Raw genomic sequence first — 18,118 nt, forward strand, 5'->3', positions numbered from 1 at the left:
TACGACACGTAGTGGCAAGGAACGGCTTAGGCCCTGGCCCGTGTTCATGACTAGTGGTCCAGCTTCACCCAAGGATCTAAGCCCTCCTCCCCCCCCTACAAAAAATTTAAGAGAGTTATGCTGTCAGCAACAACAACAAAACAGCAAAGAACTCTGCCTTCTAAACAGATGACATCACAAATCCCCAAGGCGAGTCCAAGGGTGCTGTTGGTTGTGAACCCTGACCTTCCCATGACTGTACGGGAAGAGGTGACTCCATCCAGCATTTGCAGCACGCCCTCTGCATTTGCTGGAAGGATCACCCACAGTCCAGTTACAGATTTGGCTAATGAAGGTGTGAATGTTGTACACTGGGAGGAGGATATTGATGTAGCTGGCGCTGAGGAGGATGTTGATGATTATGATGCAGACAGATACCAAATTGCCTTTCTCAATTTCTATTTATATTCTAGATTATATAACGGCTGAAAAGTTTCCTGTTTTACTCCTAGTGGAGAGGGGATCTGATGCAGACAGATACCAAACTGCCTTTGTCCATTTCTTTGTATATTTGAATTTCTAGTTCTACAGTCTATGCAGGCTGCTTTATTTATATTCAACTACAAGTGTAGGGCGGGTGGGGGGGGGGGGGGGGGGCATAGATAGCCACCAAAGTAACGTGGTCCATTTAATTTCACTTTCTAGCTCAACAGTCTGTGCAGCCTGCTTTTTTTATCTTCAAAGTATTTATATTTACAAGCCTTGCAATCTAAATTAACTAGAGGTAGTGACGTGGTAGAACTCCAAAAGGCAGTTTGGAAGCCCCTGTACAAACTGGCTCTATTTTTTAACTGAGTTGTCCCCCCTCCAGTGTGTACTCGGAAAGAGTTTTTAGTGCAGCGGGGAACCTGGTCAGTGAGGGGCGAAGATAGTTGCTTCCTCACAACGTTGAAAAAATGATGTTTATAAAAATGAATAATCAATTCCTCAATGAAGTACAGCACTGCCCTCCAGACAGTACAGAGGGACTGTGGTTGTGGAGTCCAGCGGGGACGAATTGATAATGTGTGAGGAGGAGGAAGTACACACTGTAGGGAGAGAGGAATCAGAGGTTGAGGATGAGGACGACATCTTTCCTCAGTAGAGCCTGTTTAGTTTGTACAGGGAGAGATGAATTGTTTTATTGGTGTGGGGGCCCAAACAAACCAATCATTTCAGCCACAGTTGTTTGGTAGGCCCTGTCGCTGAAATGATTGGTTTGTTAAAGTGTGCATGTCCTATTTCAACAACATAAGGGTGGGTGGGAGGGCCCAAGGACAATTCCATCTTGCAACTTTTTTTTTGGCATTATGTGACCATTCAACAGTCGTTTGCCATGTTCAAAAAGTAAAAGAAAATGCCAACACATTCAATAAATTAAATCAAAAGTTAAATGCCCTGTCATTATTTAAAACAAGAGGTTTTGACGTGCTAGAATTAGTGTAGTGTTAAGATGTTATAAACACTACACTTGGAAATTGGAGGAGGTATTGTGGCCCCGGTACCAAATTGGGTACCGGGGCCACCCCACTACGCAGTCCAGATACTTGTTTGGTGGAATTCAGACCAGTTGAGGGTGTATTTATTTTATTGTGGCCCCGGTATCAAATTGGGTACCGGGGCCACCCCACTACGCAGTCCAGATACTTGTTTGGTGGAATTCAGACCAGTTGAGGGTTTTATTATTATATTGTGGGGACCACTCTATCTATACCACACTACAACTCTATACCACTCTATTTAATACTTTAATTCTATTTAATACTTTAATTCTATTACTAATTCCCATAAAGAGGAACTGCCGCTTCTATTTAATACTTTAATTCTATTAGTAGTTACCATAAAGAGGAACAAAATAAACCAATTTTACCAAAAGTATAATATGACTTAGACTTACAAACACTACACTTGAAAGATGGTGCCTTTAAATGAAAAAGTCAGTCTTCATTGCACGACTATGTGCAACAGGGACAGTTTTTTGGTTTACAAAGTCAACCAATAACACTTGGACCCTGTCTGTCTTTAACATACTTGATGGGATCTCAATGACGAATGGTCTGTACCATGTTTGGAGGAGGTATTGTGGCCCCGGTACCAAATTGGGTACCGGGGCCACTCCACTATGCAGTCCAGATAGAGGTGTATCAGATATTAAACAACGTTGACTGTTGCTGCAAAAATTTTAAATAATATTGTGGGGAACACTACACTACGCAGTCCATAAACTTTTTGGGTGGAATTCAGACCTGTGTAGGGTTTTTTAATAATATTGTGGTGACCCACTCCTCTACGCAGTCCAGGTACATTTATTGGTGCAAATCATACAAGTTGATGGTTTTCTTGTTATATATATTGTGGTGACCCACTCCGCTACGCAGTCCAGGTACATTTATTGGTGCGAATCATACAAGTTCAGGGTTTTTAATATATATTGTGGTGACCCACTCCTCTACGCAGTCCAGGTACATTTATTGGTGCGAATCATACAAGTTCAGGGTTTTCTTGTTATATATATTGTGGTGACCCACTCCTCTACGCAGTCCAGGTACATTTATTGCTGCGAATCATACAAGTTCAGGGTTTTTAATATATATTGTGGTAACCCACTGCTCTACGCAGTCCAGGTACATTTATTGGTGCGAATCATACAAGTTCAGGGTTTTTAATATATATTGTGGTGACCCACTCCTCTACGCAGTCCAGGTACATTTATTGGTGCGAATCATACAAGTTGATGGTTTTCTTGTTATATATATTGTGGTGACCCACTCCTCTACGCAGTCCAGGTACATTTATTGGTGCGAATCATACAAGTTCAGGGTTTTTAATATATATTGTGGTGACCCACTCCTCTACGCAGTCCAGGTACATTTATTGGTGCGAATCATACAAGTTCAGGGTTTTTAATATATATTGTGGTGACCCACTCCTCTACGCAGTCCAGGTACATTTATTGGTGCGAATCATACAAGTTGATGGTTTTCTTGTTATATATATTGTGGTGACCCACTCCTCTACGCAGTCCAGGTACATTTATTGGTGCGAATCATACAAGTTCAGGGTTTTTAATATATATTGTGGTGACCCACTCCTCTACGCAGTCCAGGTACATTTATTGGTGCGAATCATACAAGTTCAGGGTTTTTAATATATATTGTGGTGACCCACTCCTCTACGCAGTCCAGGTACATTTATTGGTGCGAATCATACAAGTTGATGGTTTTCTTGTTATATATATTGTGGTGACCCACTCCTCTACGCAGTCCAGGTACATTTATTGCTGCGAATCATACAAGTTGGTGGTTTCCTTATTATATATATTGTGGTGACCCACTCCTCTACGCAGTCCAGAAAGATACCTCGTTGCAACGTTTTGGACTAATAACTATATTTTGAGGTGTTCAGAATACACTGTAAATTAGCGGAAATGCTTGTTATTGAATGTTATTGAGGTTAATAATAGCGTAGGAGTGAAAATAAGCCCAAAAACTTGATTTTTAAACTTTTTATGTTTTTTTCAAAAAAAAAATCCGAATCCAAAACCTTAAATCCGAACCGAGACCTTTCGTCAAGTGTTTTGCGAGACAAAGCCGAACCCCAAAAATAATGAAAATCCGGATCCAAAACACAAAACACGAGACCTCAAAATTTGCCGGTGCACATCCCTACTTATTTTAGGCAAGGTCTACGTGACCTAGTCTGATAACAAACAATATATAATGTGATAATTGTCATAAAATGAATAGCAGGATGAGGACCGAAGTACAGGAATAAGGAGTACAGACAGGATTGGGGGTAAAGATAGAAAAATGTCAGCATAATAAGTCTGATAAGGCCAGATAAAGAAAATAGCGTGACACCTGGTCAATGTCTAAATAAAACGTGGAATTTTAGCAAAAGTGCTGAAACAAACATTATACGTAATTAAGAAGAACCTTGATTGGTTTAACGAAATTATTATGTCATTTTGAGTATAAAAGATATGTATGTTAACAATAGACTTTGTACCTTAGAAAATCTCAGGTGATTCTGACACCTTTATGACATTTACGCTGTAACCTGTACTGAATAAACATCTATATTGCATCAAAGACTGCTCATCGTTTTCAATCGATATTGTTCTAATACAACAAACCGCATGTGGTTTAAGGCAAACCGCCTGGTATAATCGGATGAGAGACCGCTCCTGATTACTTGCCCGCCTATTGAGTAGACAGGCTAAGTGTTTGATCCAATGTAATCCTTATGGCTAAAAAATAAACCTTTAAACACAAAACTAACAATTTCCCTGTTACCCACCAGCCAAAGGCTACCAGGAGGGACCCAGTGCTACATAACATCTGGTCCGGCATCTCTAGGGGGTAAGCACTACCAAACAATTGGGACCCTGCAGCTAGAGGACTCAGCCCGATGCTGAGTAACATAGACTGTTACAGAAGGGGAGGGAAGGTTTATTCACATTTTTCTTTCTTTATTTTTTCTCTGTCGGACAGGCAGGATGGCTAAAACAGCATGTGGTTAATGCTCTTTTGCCTCTCACAACCACCACTTTTTCTGGCAGTTTTTCCAGCTGGGTTTTCCTGTGTTTTGTCAAACCGCAATTAGAAACAAATATATCTCTGCCCATTTCCACTTAATATAGCTTCCAGAGGTCATTTCTACTATATAAAATAACAGATTACTTACCTGTAAGTACTATTAGATATACAACCTATAGTATGTACTTAACCATCTAAACTGGATAGACAGAGAATTATTTTTGCAAAATTTACCCTGTGTGTTTGTTAGGCATTTTAAATATATCCACTGTTTTGGTAAACAATAAGTGCTTTTCAATTGTTTGTTTTTTTAAGACTGCATATTGTATTTCTTTTATATGTTTGCATATTATATATGTTTCATATGTTTGGGATGCATATTTAATTTTATATATTTTAATCTTTTCAGCATTTGATTCTCAGTCAGTTCCAGCGCTGTCACAGTTTTCTGCATCATTTTAAATATGTCCACTTTTTGGTAAACAATAGGTACTTTTCAATTGTTTTTTTTTAAGACTGCATTCATACTTAAGCTTTTATTTGTATTAACTTTGTTTCATATGATAAGCATAATGCTTCTGTGTTGTCTGACACTATATGAAATGAGGTTCTGACTGCTATCTTGTTAAGATCATGTTTCCCAAAGTTTGAAATACAAACAGTTTATTTCCTTGTTTCCATGTCATAAACTATATAGCCCCAATCATACATACTTATCTGATGGATGAGCCTCCACAAAGTATCCTGCAAAAGGACAGAAGATGCGAGGGTTCAAATCCTTCACAAGCTGAGCTTTGTAGTTCAGCAGTTTCTTTCTCTCTGTTTTTATGAACTGTGATTTCCATTCCTCTGCAGATAAGAAACACAAAGAACTAGATTTATGAAATATGCGATTAATAATCTATGATATAACATGCCAAAACCCTTTTGTTGCATACTATTAATAGGACATGCACAGTTGACATGCACAGTTTTGTTTTTCAGGACAAAGGATTTGGATATGGGAGAACGAGAGGAAGGAGTAGGGGGTAGAGCAATATAGATCCAGGGTGACAAACAACCAACCAGCACAAGTAAAGTGCAAAGCCTAAGAAGGGGACTTTGAAAGAGGGTTTGATACCTCCCACAAACTGTATAGGTTAGAGATTAGGGGGTAAATGTATGAACCTCCGGTTTCTTCAACTCCGGCGAGTTCAGCGTCTTCAGCGCTTAAATTTAAAACGGCGGTGCCTTGTAAAGGGAAACTTCCCTTTACAAGGCAGCGCCGCTTTAAATTTAAGCGCTGAAGACGCTGAACTCGCCAGAGTTGAAGAATCCGGAGGTTCATACATTTACCCCTAGATGTTGTGTCAGGAAAAACAAGCCATGGAACCCAAACTTTATCAAAGGATTTAGATGAATTGTGCAAAATTCTTATTATTCACACATTTTTACAGGCATACTAAATATGCTTGATAACCATACCAAACCCAGTGGGTCTGGACCCCTCCAGGACATGACTAGTTGACAGGTTTACGCTATGGTCATGTGATTAATAAATGTACTTCCATGCTTGTCGACACCAGAGATGGGATTGGGGAGTAGAAAAAACTCCCGGGGGTAAATGTATCAAGCTGAGAGTTCTGCGGCAGGTTTGAAAAACCAATCAGATTCTACCTATCATTTATTTAGTACATTCTACATAATGATAGTTAGAATCTGATTGGTTGCTATTGGAAACATCTCCACTTTTCAAACCCACCGGAAAACTCTAAGCTTGATACATTTACCCCTTGGAGTATAGAATTAATACACATGTGATAGAGGAGACCAGCTTACTAAACTCCAACCAAAAAGAAGTCAGTTTTGCCACCATTGACACCATTATATATTAGAGAAGTTTGGAGAGAAAGTGTATATCCTGGAGAAGAACATGTACCAATAAAGTATCATTTTTTTTATGTGTTTTCCTGGCTGTAAACACATATCAAGCTCTTTTAGGGATATTGGCAAATAATGGCCCACTTGTCATAGACACTTGATGCTCCCGTCTACTGTTCCCAACTCCAGTTAGAATCCTTTTTGAGAAGGGTGAATGTATTTAAGATCCTATAAAGCATTAACAGAAGACCCCTAAGCTGAAATGAAACACACAGCACCTTTGTATGTTGAGCGAGATCCAGGGACACAATGTAGGCTCCTAGAGTACTGTTTTATCTTGAGGTATTGATATAAACGCTTACTCATTCGGGACTGGCTGTATTTTAAAGTCAGTCAGGTATAAAAAGTAAAGCAAGGTCTTCTAAGAATCTGATTTTACCTTTGAGCCAGACGAAGAAGACTCTAGTCAGAAACAGTTCAGTATTCCACAGGGAAGTAAATGAGACAAATGTGGATAGCAGTTTGTATTGTTTAGTTGCGCAGCCCAATATATGACAGAATAACCTATAAGACTAGCATGTGGGATGGCTGTTTAAGATGAAGGTCCTTATATTCTTAGCAAGAAATAGATCAAGATGGTCATCACAATAAGAATTCAGCTTCAATATCAACCCAGGTTCAGAGAGATAATACATCTGCATACATTGCATCAGATGGAAAGACAAGTAGTATATTTTAAAATCCAGAACACTAACTCCACAATTCTCAGCTGGTCATGCAGGTTGCTGGAGGTGTAACCAAATAGAGGATAGACAAACTCCAGGAACACTTGTATGAAAGCTGGTAGAAGTAGCCTGGGTCTGGCTGGCTGGAGAAACTGTTAATGGTTCTTTGGGGGAGTAGGTGAGCAGCTGGAGTACACTAGGACCACAGGCCAAAAGATGGACGCTCAGGTTCTGTGGACCAGGGATCCACATCCAGGGTAATGGGTTTCACAGAGTTCTTCATGGCTGCAGGAGGTGGGGGCTGTTAGTTGCTCTGCAGCTTATAATTCTACTCTCTTATTCCCTTACTCAATAGATGTATTCCAGGCCCAGAAACTTGTGCCCTAATAATATTTTGTACAAGAGGAGGCACATGGCCCTTTAAGAGCTCTGAACCTGTGATCATATTTTCTATCCCGAGACCCGCCCAATTTATCAGTTCAGCTATTTAAACCTGCTCAGTTCACAGGCCGGTGACAGAGTATTAGGCCTAACCTTTTCTCCAGGGTTCCTGTACTTCTTGTGGCTAATTCCAGTGAATTCTGACTCGGACCGTTCCTGACCTCTCTTCTGCCTGTCGTTTGGTACTGTTATGCTCCTGTTTGTTGCTGAACCAGCTTGTTCTGACACCTCTTTTGTTTGCTGATTTGGCACCCTGCAGTCTGTATTTGTACAAGTTCCAGCTACGTTGAACAGTCTCTCTTTGCACTTTGATACCAGCTCGTCTCAACTGGAGCCAGCACAGACGGTCGCGACCTGCAAACTTACCTTAAGCAAAGCCCAAACCTCCTTACGGGGGTCCCTGGCAAAAAACAATGAATCGTTAGACTTTGCGCCTCTGTTACTGCCAGCGCTAATCCAGGTTGGCGAAAGTGAATAAATTTCAGGGCTGCTTAGTATGTATACAAAGCTCTACATATTATCTGATACGTTGCTTTTCGTAATTCTGCTCTCTGACTTCCCTTAATATTATCTACTATAGTATTTAATATATATATATATATATATATATATATATATATATAAACAATAGAGGTCAGTGTAAGGCAAATTACTAATTAATCCGTTTCAAATGAGTAAGCGTTATAACCAGTTGTCTTCTTAGGACTGTTCCCCTTGTATAGTGATACTTCTATTTAGAGTGTATTAATGTAGTATCAGTAACTTTTATCTATAATAGCTAATTAGAAACAAAAATAACAATGTGTATAATAGATAGAGGTCAGTGTAAGGTGGATTTCCATAATATGATCTTCACAGCGAGTTATTTTTGATCAGTAGCCAGTGTAACCAATGATCAATTCACCCATTCAGATCATAGAGCCGTTCCACTTGCAAGGTGATACTACTATGTAAGGCTCATTAATATAATGTACATAATATTTATCCTCTCTTTAGTATTATTATTGTAGTTAATCTTCCATTTAATGCATTTAAAACATTTGCAGATACTATCAGTGCATAAATGTTTTAATATTAATATTGTCAATTTGTAACCAGTGACCATAATCTTGTAATTACATTCATTCATTAAAGCTGGTCTTGTGGTTGTCTCCTTTGTGCAATAATAGTTCATCCTAGAGCTCATTCATATAGTCTGTAAAGCTTGCTTCACTCTACATTATTGTAATTAGTAATTGATTACAATTCAAGTCGCATTTTGAATATTCGCTGGTGCTATACATTTAATAATTGTATTAGGATATTGATTAAATTCAGGGCTTAATTTCAGCAGCAACAGAGGCAGAAATAGTTTTTCTGTGGGTGTTCATTGAAGAAATATCAGTAAAAATGGTAATACTCAAAATATCAACATATTGTTTTTTGCTATTGGGATCTACCCAAAAACACCACAGGGACCTTACAGAATAAACTGCCCCAAAAGAATGAATCCCACATGTGTATCTGAGCCATCCTTTCTACAGCACATACGACAAATGCAGGCTCATATGTTCATAATGTGTGACAAGCTTTCAGTTAACAATATAAGCCTGACTCGTGCAGCTATGGAATCCCAATTGACTATGTCAGAAAAGTTTTGCCAGAAGCAGGGACAATACCATCAGTTCACAGTTCAGTGCTAGTTGCAGTTTATGATGAAATCCTGCACCTAATATACTAAAAAGTGGGAATAATACTTAGACTCCACTAAGGCCCTAACATGGGCAACCCCCTATCTAGAGCGAGCAGATCCTATTTTAACCTTGTTATCCCACTTTCTTCAGGCATTTGCAGAGCTTTGATGGTCTTCATTGTGGTGCCCAGGGGGGCATGTGTCCCCCCGGGCCAGTCCCATAGTGAGCTACCTTGGGCTGAGTCACTGGGTCACCTGCACTTTTTTCCTTTAAAATAGGCTGCTGAATCGAGTCTTGCCCCCCAGGCCAAAATTTGCCAGCCCTCCCCTGGTAGTGCTTCAGCTGAAGCTACGTTAACCGGGCTCTGGTAAGGTTCCATATCTTTTCTAGAATATAACAGGGAGTTCGGGAGGTGAGTTGATGCCAGACTACATCAATTCCTCCTAGACTTCAGTGATGAAGTAAAGTATGAGCTGGTTCTTATGGATCCCCCTAAAGAACTGGAAGTGTTTATTTCTCAATGCAGTGCTGCCTAATGGATTGAAGGAAGTAGAAGAAATGATCATCTGGTTACTGCCACAGGGGCGCACGTAGGATTTGTGAGGGGGGGTTTCCTCCGCCCCCGGGGAAAAAAAAAAATCCTAGAGACCTGCCGCGCATGCGCGGCAGCTCCTTTTCAGCTGCACTGTAGTATACAGCAGCCGCGGCGCTGTCAAAGAAGCGTCCGCGCCGGTGCTGTATACAATACAGCACCGCCGCGGACGCTTCTTAGACAGCGCCGCGGCTGCTGTATACTACAGTGCCGACATGTAGGGCACTTTTTAGCGGAGGGGGGGGGGTTTCTGGAGACCCAGAAACCCCCCCCTGCGTGCGCCACTGTGCCACTTATTCCTATCACACAATATCTTGTGCCACCCCTGGGTCAGTCCTTTCAGTGAAAGAGACTATTCAAATAGGTGTGGTGCATGGCCAGATAAAGAATGGGCTCAACATGCCCCCCAGCAAATTCGGATATGGGGGAGGGAAAAGTCCCGATCAAGGTTCTGACACAGTTCATAACACTTGCCACATAAGATCTACCTCCAGAAGCCTGCTAATGGTTACTAAATTCAATAAGGAACATGGATATTCTGCCTTCCACTAGGATCCCCATATTTGACTGCTAGCTAAGTTATATACATCTGCTACCTGAGATCTTTCTAAGCTTCTGTAATTTGGCTCTATATATATTACAATAACATATCAACTTTAGCAAGCGCAAACAAATGCCACCTCACATATATACGCAGTGTCACCCCTTTAAAAGCAATACCAAAAGAAAAGAAATATTTATAAATGTATGATGACGCTCTCCAATAAATTCAGTCACCATTTTCTTTGTGATAATACTTCTTCACAAAATTCTTCAACATATCTCTAACTCCTCAATGTGCATATAAACAAAATGGGGGGGGGGGGTCGTCCACAAAAAATAGTGTAATAAAGTCAAATTAATAGTTCATTCACCATCACAAGTGATTGTAGTAACTAATAAAAGAGTGAAGTGTTATTGCTAGCAACCTATTGCATTTGTACTTACTAGACTTATATCTTTATTCAATAAGTGTCATGTATATTGCCTCAAAGTAGATATTTTCTTTTTTTCTTTTCAAAACACTGAAACTGGAGATTCACCATGTAGTAGGAAAAAAAAATGCTTGTAATCATAATGCTTAATGCATTTTGTCTGAAATTTGGTCCTGATTGTATATAATGTAGCCAAGACATACTCCAAAACTACTTCTCTGGTAAAACACAACTTCTCCTACTACTAATTGTGCATTGCTATATGACTCATACTTATCAACTTTGGAGATCTCCATGCTGCATCATGGGGGCGTGGCCTCACAAATCACATCATTAGGCCCCGCCCCTCTGCTAAATTGAACCAAATTCGGCCTTTAACAGCAGGGGGAAGGGCCAATATGCAGCGATTAGCCCTGCCTCCACCCACTTCACCAACAACGTGGGCAGTATGCTGGAGGTTGCGCTGCTCTCCAGGGAGTCCGGAAGATCAAAAATTTGTGAGTCTCCAGGACATTCTGGAAGAGCAGGCAACTATGATTAAAATAATAAAAGTTAATCTCTGATTAACTCACACCCTAAATTTCTTTCCTGTCATATTCATATTTTCATATTTTTATTCTGTGGGTTCAGAAAATGGAATGTAGAGTGGCTGGAGCAAAGGAGAACCAACAATTGAATCTTTGGAATCAATCCCACGTGTGCCCTAGTAGGTGACTTTTCTTTGTAGGTTTTTTTTTTTCTGTCCTTGGATCCCTTCTGCTGCCAGCCTGATGCACAAACTGCAGCTCAAAAGGCCTTTTTCTGCGGCCCATAGAAGTATTTCTGTCCCGGGATCCAGGTCCCCATAATCTGTTTTGTACTGTCCCAATCTGGATATAAGGATGGGGACTCTTCCAGTTCCCACCTCTGCCACCACTATATGATTCGGCCAGTTGTGGCAGTGAATAATTATTAATGGCCTCCATTCTGATTGGCTGTCAGCAAGGGTGGATTACTGCATCGCCAGGCCCCACTTTAAAACTTGTGTAAGAGCCTGGTGATGCAGCTGAAAAGAGGGATCCTCTTCTGAACATGCATCACTCGGAAGAGATTGCAGTGGCCGCACCCCTGCACCCATAGTTGTTCTGCCACTGGCTGTCAGGCTGGCACTGTACTACTGTGGACCTTAGCTTACAAGAGATATTCTGAGAGCCACTCTCTACAGGTTAGGTAAGTAGTATATAGGGGTGGGCAGAGGGGAAGACATTAATGACTAAAGAAATAGGGGAATGTGTTACTAGGGGGGAATTGGGAAGAAATATGTTAAATATCGAAATATGGGCTGTGGGGAGTATGTGTTACGGGAAAGATGTGTGGGGTGAGAGGGTTGCTAGAGACGTAAAGGACAATGTGTTACTACAGGGTCAAGGAAATGTTTTATAGGGAGGGATGGGGAAGAACTGTGTGACTATAGCGGAGAGGAAAGGGGGGAATGTATGGCACGGTAGGGTTAGGTGAACAAATGTGTTGCTAGAAAGGGGGGTAGTTACAGGGGAGAGATGCAAAAGAGTTAAGGGTGGCCAAATGTGTTTCAGGGAGGATGACATACCCTCAATGAGTAGTGACAATGGTCCTTCCTTTGGGGTATTTTTAACTATGTTGATAGGTATGGCATGACTTCAAAGAGGTAATTTTTTCCTGTAGTATAAGTTTTAATGACTACAATCTCCCAAAAAAAGGTTGTGCACCTCTGTCCAATGGCATCATACATTGTATGTTGTCTGGGTTGACAAATTTTCTTGGTATGTATTCTGATTTAATTTTATTATATTGGTTAGAGTAAGTATTATTATAGTAGTCACAGCAGAAGTAATTACATTTTGATTTGACTTTGCAGCAAAATAAGTAATGTTACAGGTTATGCTAGCATGATAATGTATATTTTGTAGGGTGATTGTGGTGACCAGATCTTGGACCCTGTGACCCACCAAAGCTTTGTAGTACCCTTGCTCTTTATCTTTCTTCCTGTGTGAACCAGACTGTAGGAAACAATGGCCATATTTTAGGTGCTTGAGTGAATTGAAGTCACTAAATCCTGTCACTGGGCTTGAGACATATGGTTGGGTCCTGGGGAATTGAAGGCTATACTTCCTGGCTTTACCAAGGTACATGTCACCTTTTAGCTTAATTTTTTTTTTTACTAATGATACCATGATTTCTGGCTTGTCCACATGTAGTTTTTGCATTTGTAAATTCTCCTACTTTTACTCTTGTTTCTTATTTGTTATAGGAGTATGTAAAGATTGATTTCATACATGCACTACTTGGAAGAATTGTGAATATGTAGTGAAAAGTTTAAATGATATATTATGGGCAGTACAGTGCATAATTTTGTGCTGTATGTCCATAGAATACACTCTAAAAAGTCTTAAATATTTGTTCTATTTCACAAAGTTGCCAATTTGAGAATAGTGCAATGTGCAAGGTTATTGGGTATTTCCATTTTCTTGGAAAGACCACCATTAATTCCTGCCATGCGTGCCTGTGCGAATTGAGAGTATTATAATGGGGGTAGGTAATAGAAAATATCCACCATTTACTACACCACCAGGATAAGACCAGTGATATAGATCTTTTTGTACAAGATGAAATGTGCACATTTACATTGGATTGACATACTAATTAGATCCATATCCACTGTAAAATACATTCTTAGCTTATGTGTATTCTTCTATGAATTTCACAAAAAATGGTTTAGTTACTCGCACTGTACAATAGGCCCTACCTGTAAACTTTCCACTGCTGAAAGTCATTGGGAATCCTGATGCACCTCCAGCAAAGTCACTCATCATTACAGCAACATCTGTGGGGAGTTTCCCACCATTTGGCCGAGTGCAGTCTACTGTGTTAAGTATTTTATGACCTGCCGATAACAAAATCGGTTAGTGTAGGGGTTCAAAACATATTGTATCAAATATGGTCACAGTTTTTGTAGTTTGGGCAGCAAATATGAAAGAATTAATTACAAAAACATTTTTAACAGAAATAAAGTTCAGCAAATTCTTAACTACTTTTTAAAAGCCATATACAAATGTTGGGATAATGGGAATGACAGGTGATATTTTATAATCTATCAAATATATTTTGCTTTTTACTGATTGATTCAAAAGCTAGAGCATTTCCAATGTCAATTATTTGATCACTGCTACAACTAATGGCCATTACTCTCTTTTAATTCTCCTGGATCTCTCTGCTGCATTTGATACTGTTGACCACTCTCTTCTCATACACTACAATCCCTAAGTCTTCAAGACACTGTCCTATACTGGGTCTCATCCTACCTTTCTAATCGCTCTTCCATTGTTAACTTCTCTGGATAGACCTATGCTCCGCTTCCTTTATCAGTTGGAGTACCACAAGGCTCACTGCTAGGTCCTCTGCTGTTCTTCATCTATATCACTTCTCTAGGAAAACTAATAAGCTCCTTTGGATTTCAATATTACCTCTACGCAGATGATCCCCACATTTATCTATCCTCTCCTGATCTCTAGACATCTGTGTTGTCCCGTGTTATTGACTGTCTTTCAACAATTTCATCTTGGATGTCCTCTCGCCAACTCAAACTTAATCTTTCTAAAACAGAGTTAATAATATTCCCACCCACCAAAAAAAGCATATCTGACATTTCTATCTCTGTTGACAACATGACCTTAAACCCCACCCCTCAAGCTCGCTGCCTAGGTGTGATCCTTGACTCAGAACTATCCTTTGTTTCCCACATCGACTCTAAATCATGTTATATACATCTAAAAAACATTTCCAGAATACGCACATATCTTACACAAGACACTGCAAAAACCTTAATTCATGCACTTATCTCCCACATTGACTATTGCAATTCCCTCCTAACTGGTTTTCCCCAAAACAGACTTAAACCCCTACAATCTATTTTGCACACAAAGGCTAGATTGATTCTCCTTGCAAATCGTTATTCCTCTGCTAAATCACTCTGTCTGTCTCTACATTGGTTACCTGTTTTTTACCGACTCCAATATAAAATACTATTACTATCCATCAACAAAGCTGCACCAACATACATCTCCTCACTTGTCTCAAAATATCTCCCAACTCGACAACTTCATTCTGCACAAGATCTGTGTCTCTCATCCACTCTCATTACATCCTCCCATTCCCTTGTTACAGGACTTTTTTCAGACTGCACCCACTCTATGGCAGCACGGTGGCTTAGTGGCTAACACTTCTGCCTCACGGCACTGGGGTTATGAGTTAAATTCACGACCATGGCCTTAACTGTGTGGAGTTTCTATGTTCTACCTGTGTTTGCGTGGGTTTCCTCTGGGTGCTCCGGTTTCCTCCCACTCTCAATAAAAATATACTGGTAAGTTAATTGGACGCTATTAAATTGCCCTTAGTCTCTCTCAGTCTGTGTGTGTATGTTAGGGGATTTAGATTGTAAGCTAAAATGGGGCAGGGACTGATGTGAATGAGTTCTCTGTGCAGCACTGCAGAATTAGTGGTGCTATATGAATAAATAGATTATGATGATATGGAATTCCCTCCCTCGTACAATAAGCTTTCGTTTGGTCTACAAACCTTCAAGCATTCTCTGAAAACACTCCTCTTCAGGCAAGCTTATAATATTCCTCAACCACCCTCTTAACCCCACTAGATTACCCTATTACCACCCGTTATACACAAGACAACAACTCTCTGACCAACATTGCTGTGTGACTGGGTCATATGGCATACTAATCCATTTTAGTTTTTTGTTTTTACCTTTGCAATCTGGATGGACCAAAATGCAATATGTAGACTTAACCTCATGTATTAAACTCCCTTTGTCCCATAGATTGTAAGCTTGCGAGCAGGACCCTCTCACCTTTGTCTGTTTCACCCAGTTTGTTTATTACTGTGTTTGTCCTCATTTGTAAAGCGCTACAGAATATGTTGGTGCTATATAAATAACTGTTGATGATGATGATGATAGCCAGAATAGCAACTGAATTGGGAATATGAATAAAATAAAATTCTTCAGGCAGCCTCCAGTGCAGACTGGCCCCACCAGGCCAGCCTGGGCCACTGATCTTTGTAGCCCTCTCGGCACATTTGTATCAATGTATATCTATGGGAACACCCTCCAACTGCTAAACAATTCAATTGACTAAGTTGAAGATTTTCTCTATTTATTTGAAATATGTGATATAATTGCAAAGGTGACACAGTGAAAGTTTTAAATCACTCAATTCTGATTCTTTATACTACTATCATTTTTGTAATGAAATATTAAATATTTTGCCGTTTGATAAAAAAAAATCCTGTTTTTCTGTGAACTTCTCTTCAATGAAACTGGTTTCAATAGAGAATTAGTAAAGATTGGTTATTTAAATGTAAAGGATTTAGGTTCAGTGCACCATTATCCTAGACTAAAATAGTGATTGTACACATGACAGATCTTACATAAGGATATTTGAACTTTATCATTATCATTAAAACATATAATCTGGGGGAATTGACAATTTTATTAACAAAAATTGGGGGCTATATAAAAATATTTTTTACACTATAGTTATCCTGGTGTGGTATTCTATGTGGTTGGCAATTTATTAAAGTGGCTGGTGTGTGTCTGTATATTGGCGTGTGTAACTACATTAGATGTGATGCATATATGTCCTTATGTATATGTGTGTGTATGAATTTGTGTATGTTCGTTTGTGTATGTATGTGACTGTTCTCTAAATACACATACACACTCTGGACGCACATACATTTATAATAAGACATAAAATCCATTCTGGATATGGAGAAAATATAATGAGTGTGTATATTTGTGTCAGTGTCCAGAGTGTTTGAGATGTGTGTGCATGTAGATGCATCTTAACGGTATAACTGTACATGTCCAGTCGAGTCCTGTTACTGCTCTAAGGTTGTAAGAGATCAATAAAACTAAATGAAGTCATACACACTGCCCTCCTACTGTTAGACCTCAACACCCAGTAACAAAATCATTATCCAAGTAGGCCACATGTGAGGAGATCTGGATGTTCAGTACTCAAAAGTGATATTGGAAGATGACTGTACACATAAGCAGATAGTAATAATCTTCTGACCAGACTTACGGTCATGCCTGATAACGATCAGAATTATTTTGATTAAATCATTAACAGACTCATCTAGGGTTACACATGCTGTAATGGATAGGTCAATTTACTGATTCACTATCAGTATTGCATAGTATATGTCAACCTTTAAGGGGAGTTTCTTTAACTCAAACATGCCCATACATCTAACTACCCACTATTCTCAATATAGGTTGACAGAAGACATAGGGAGTTAGTTTATGACTGTACAGCACATGGCGAATTAGTAATGGCTAATTATTTTATTGCGCACTTTACAATAGGATGTCAATGTCAAAAATTTCATTTCTATGACTCAAAAGGAAAAATGGGGGATAACAGTTTCACCAGTTATTATTCTATATCAGTTGAACTCTCTGCTTTCCTTATTTCTTTAATGCTGAAATTCATTATTTATAATGGTGGGAAGGTGCTATCTTTATGACTTTTTAAGAGCAAATACAAATATATAGAAAAATAGATGTAATTTCATTGGCATGCACCAAGAGAGTAACGTTTAAAATTTTACTTTTAATACAAGTCTCTTAAAATGTATGGAAATCTATTAATTCCATTGTTACTTGTTTGTTTGAAAGTTCTTCAGTGAAATATAAAATAAAGTGAAAAGGATAAAAAGCATTATAAGTGATTAGAAAGGAATCAATATGTGTTTTAAATTTTTTACTGTTAAGTAAATTACACTGTTGAGTAAAAAAAAAAAGTTGACCCAATAGGCAAAAAAGGTCAATACAAAAAAATTGTGGAATGTATAAAAGTCCTTTTATATAGAGGGAAGTTACATGAATTACACACTTTTATATAAGGCTATATGCAAAGATATGGGAAAATAAGACAGTGTGCAGGAGGAGTCACGGTAGCTAGCGGAGAGAAGTGATGACAAGCATTTGCAGCATGTCTGAACATACTTTAGTATAGAATTTGCTGTCAGTGACTTAACATTGCACCCAGAGGCACCCCTGTAGCTGGAGTCTGTGATAATGTGGCAGTGAGGTCAAAATGGTTTCACCCAGATGTTGAAGTCCGTGTCAGGATTCCCAATAAATAAACCACAGAGGTCTTTATTAACACCGGTTACACAGGTTTCAAATTGCAGTATCGTAGGGTATGGCAGAAATAGCAAAAGAACAGTGGATAACAGATGCAGAATGTACCACAGGACT

At 39.3% G+C, this 18,118-nt stretch overlaps 1 protein-coding gene across 1 annotated transcript in view; it reads right to left on the reverse strand.

Moving 5' to 3' along the window:
- Positions 1–18,118, reverse strand: part of LOC142159505 (cytidine monophosphate-N-acetylneuraminic acid hydroxylase-like) — a 158,814-nt gene that overhangs the window by 92,893 nt on the left and 47,803 nt on the right. The window contains exons 8-9 of the mRNA XM_075214400.1: positions 13,586–13,723; positions 5,270–5,405 (exon numbers count right to left, since the gene is read on the reverse strand). Coding sequence (XP_075070501.1) covers positions 5,270–5,405; positions 13,586–13,723 — 274 coding nt within the window. The remainder of the gene's footprint in view (positions 1–5,269; positions 5,406–13,585; positions 13,724–18,118) is intronic.

This window comes from Mixophyes fleayi, chromosome 5 (genome assembly GCF_038048845.1).
Source record: "Mixophyes fleayi isolate aMixFle1 chromosome 5, aMixFle1.hap1, whole genome shotgun sequence".
In the NCBI taxonomy this organism is placed as follows: domain Eukaryota; kingdom Metazoa; phylum Chordata; class Amphibia; order Anura; family Limnodynastidae; genus Mixophyes; species Mixophyes fleayi.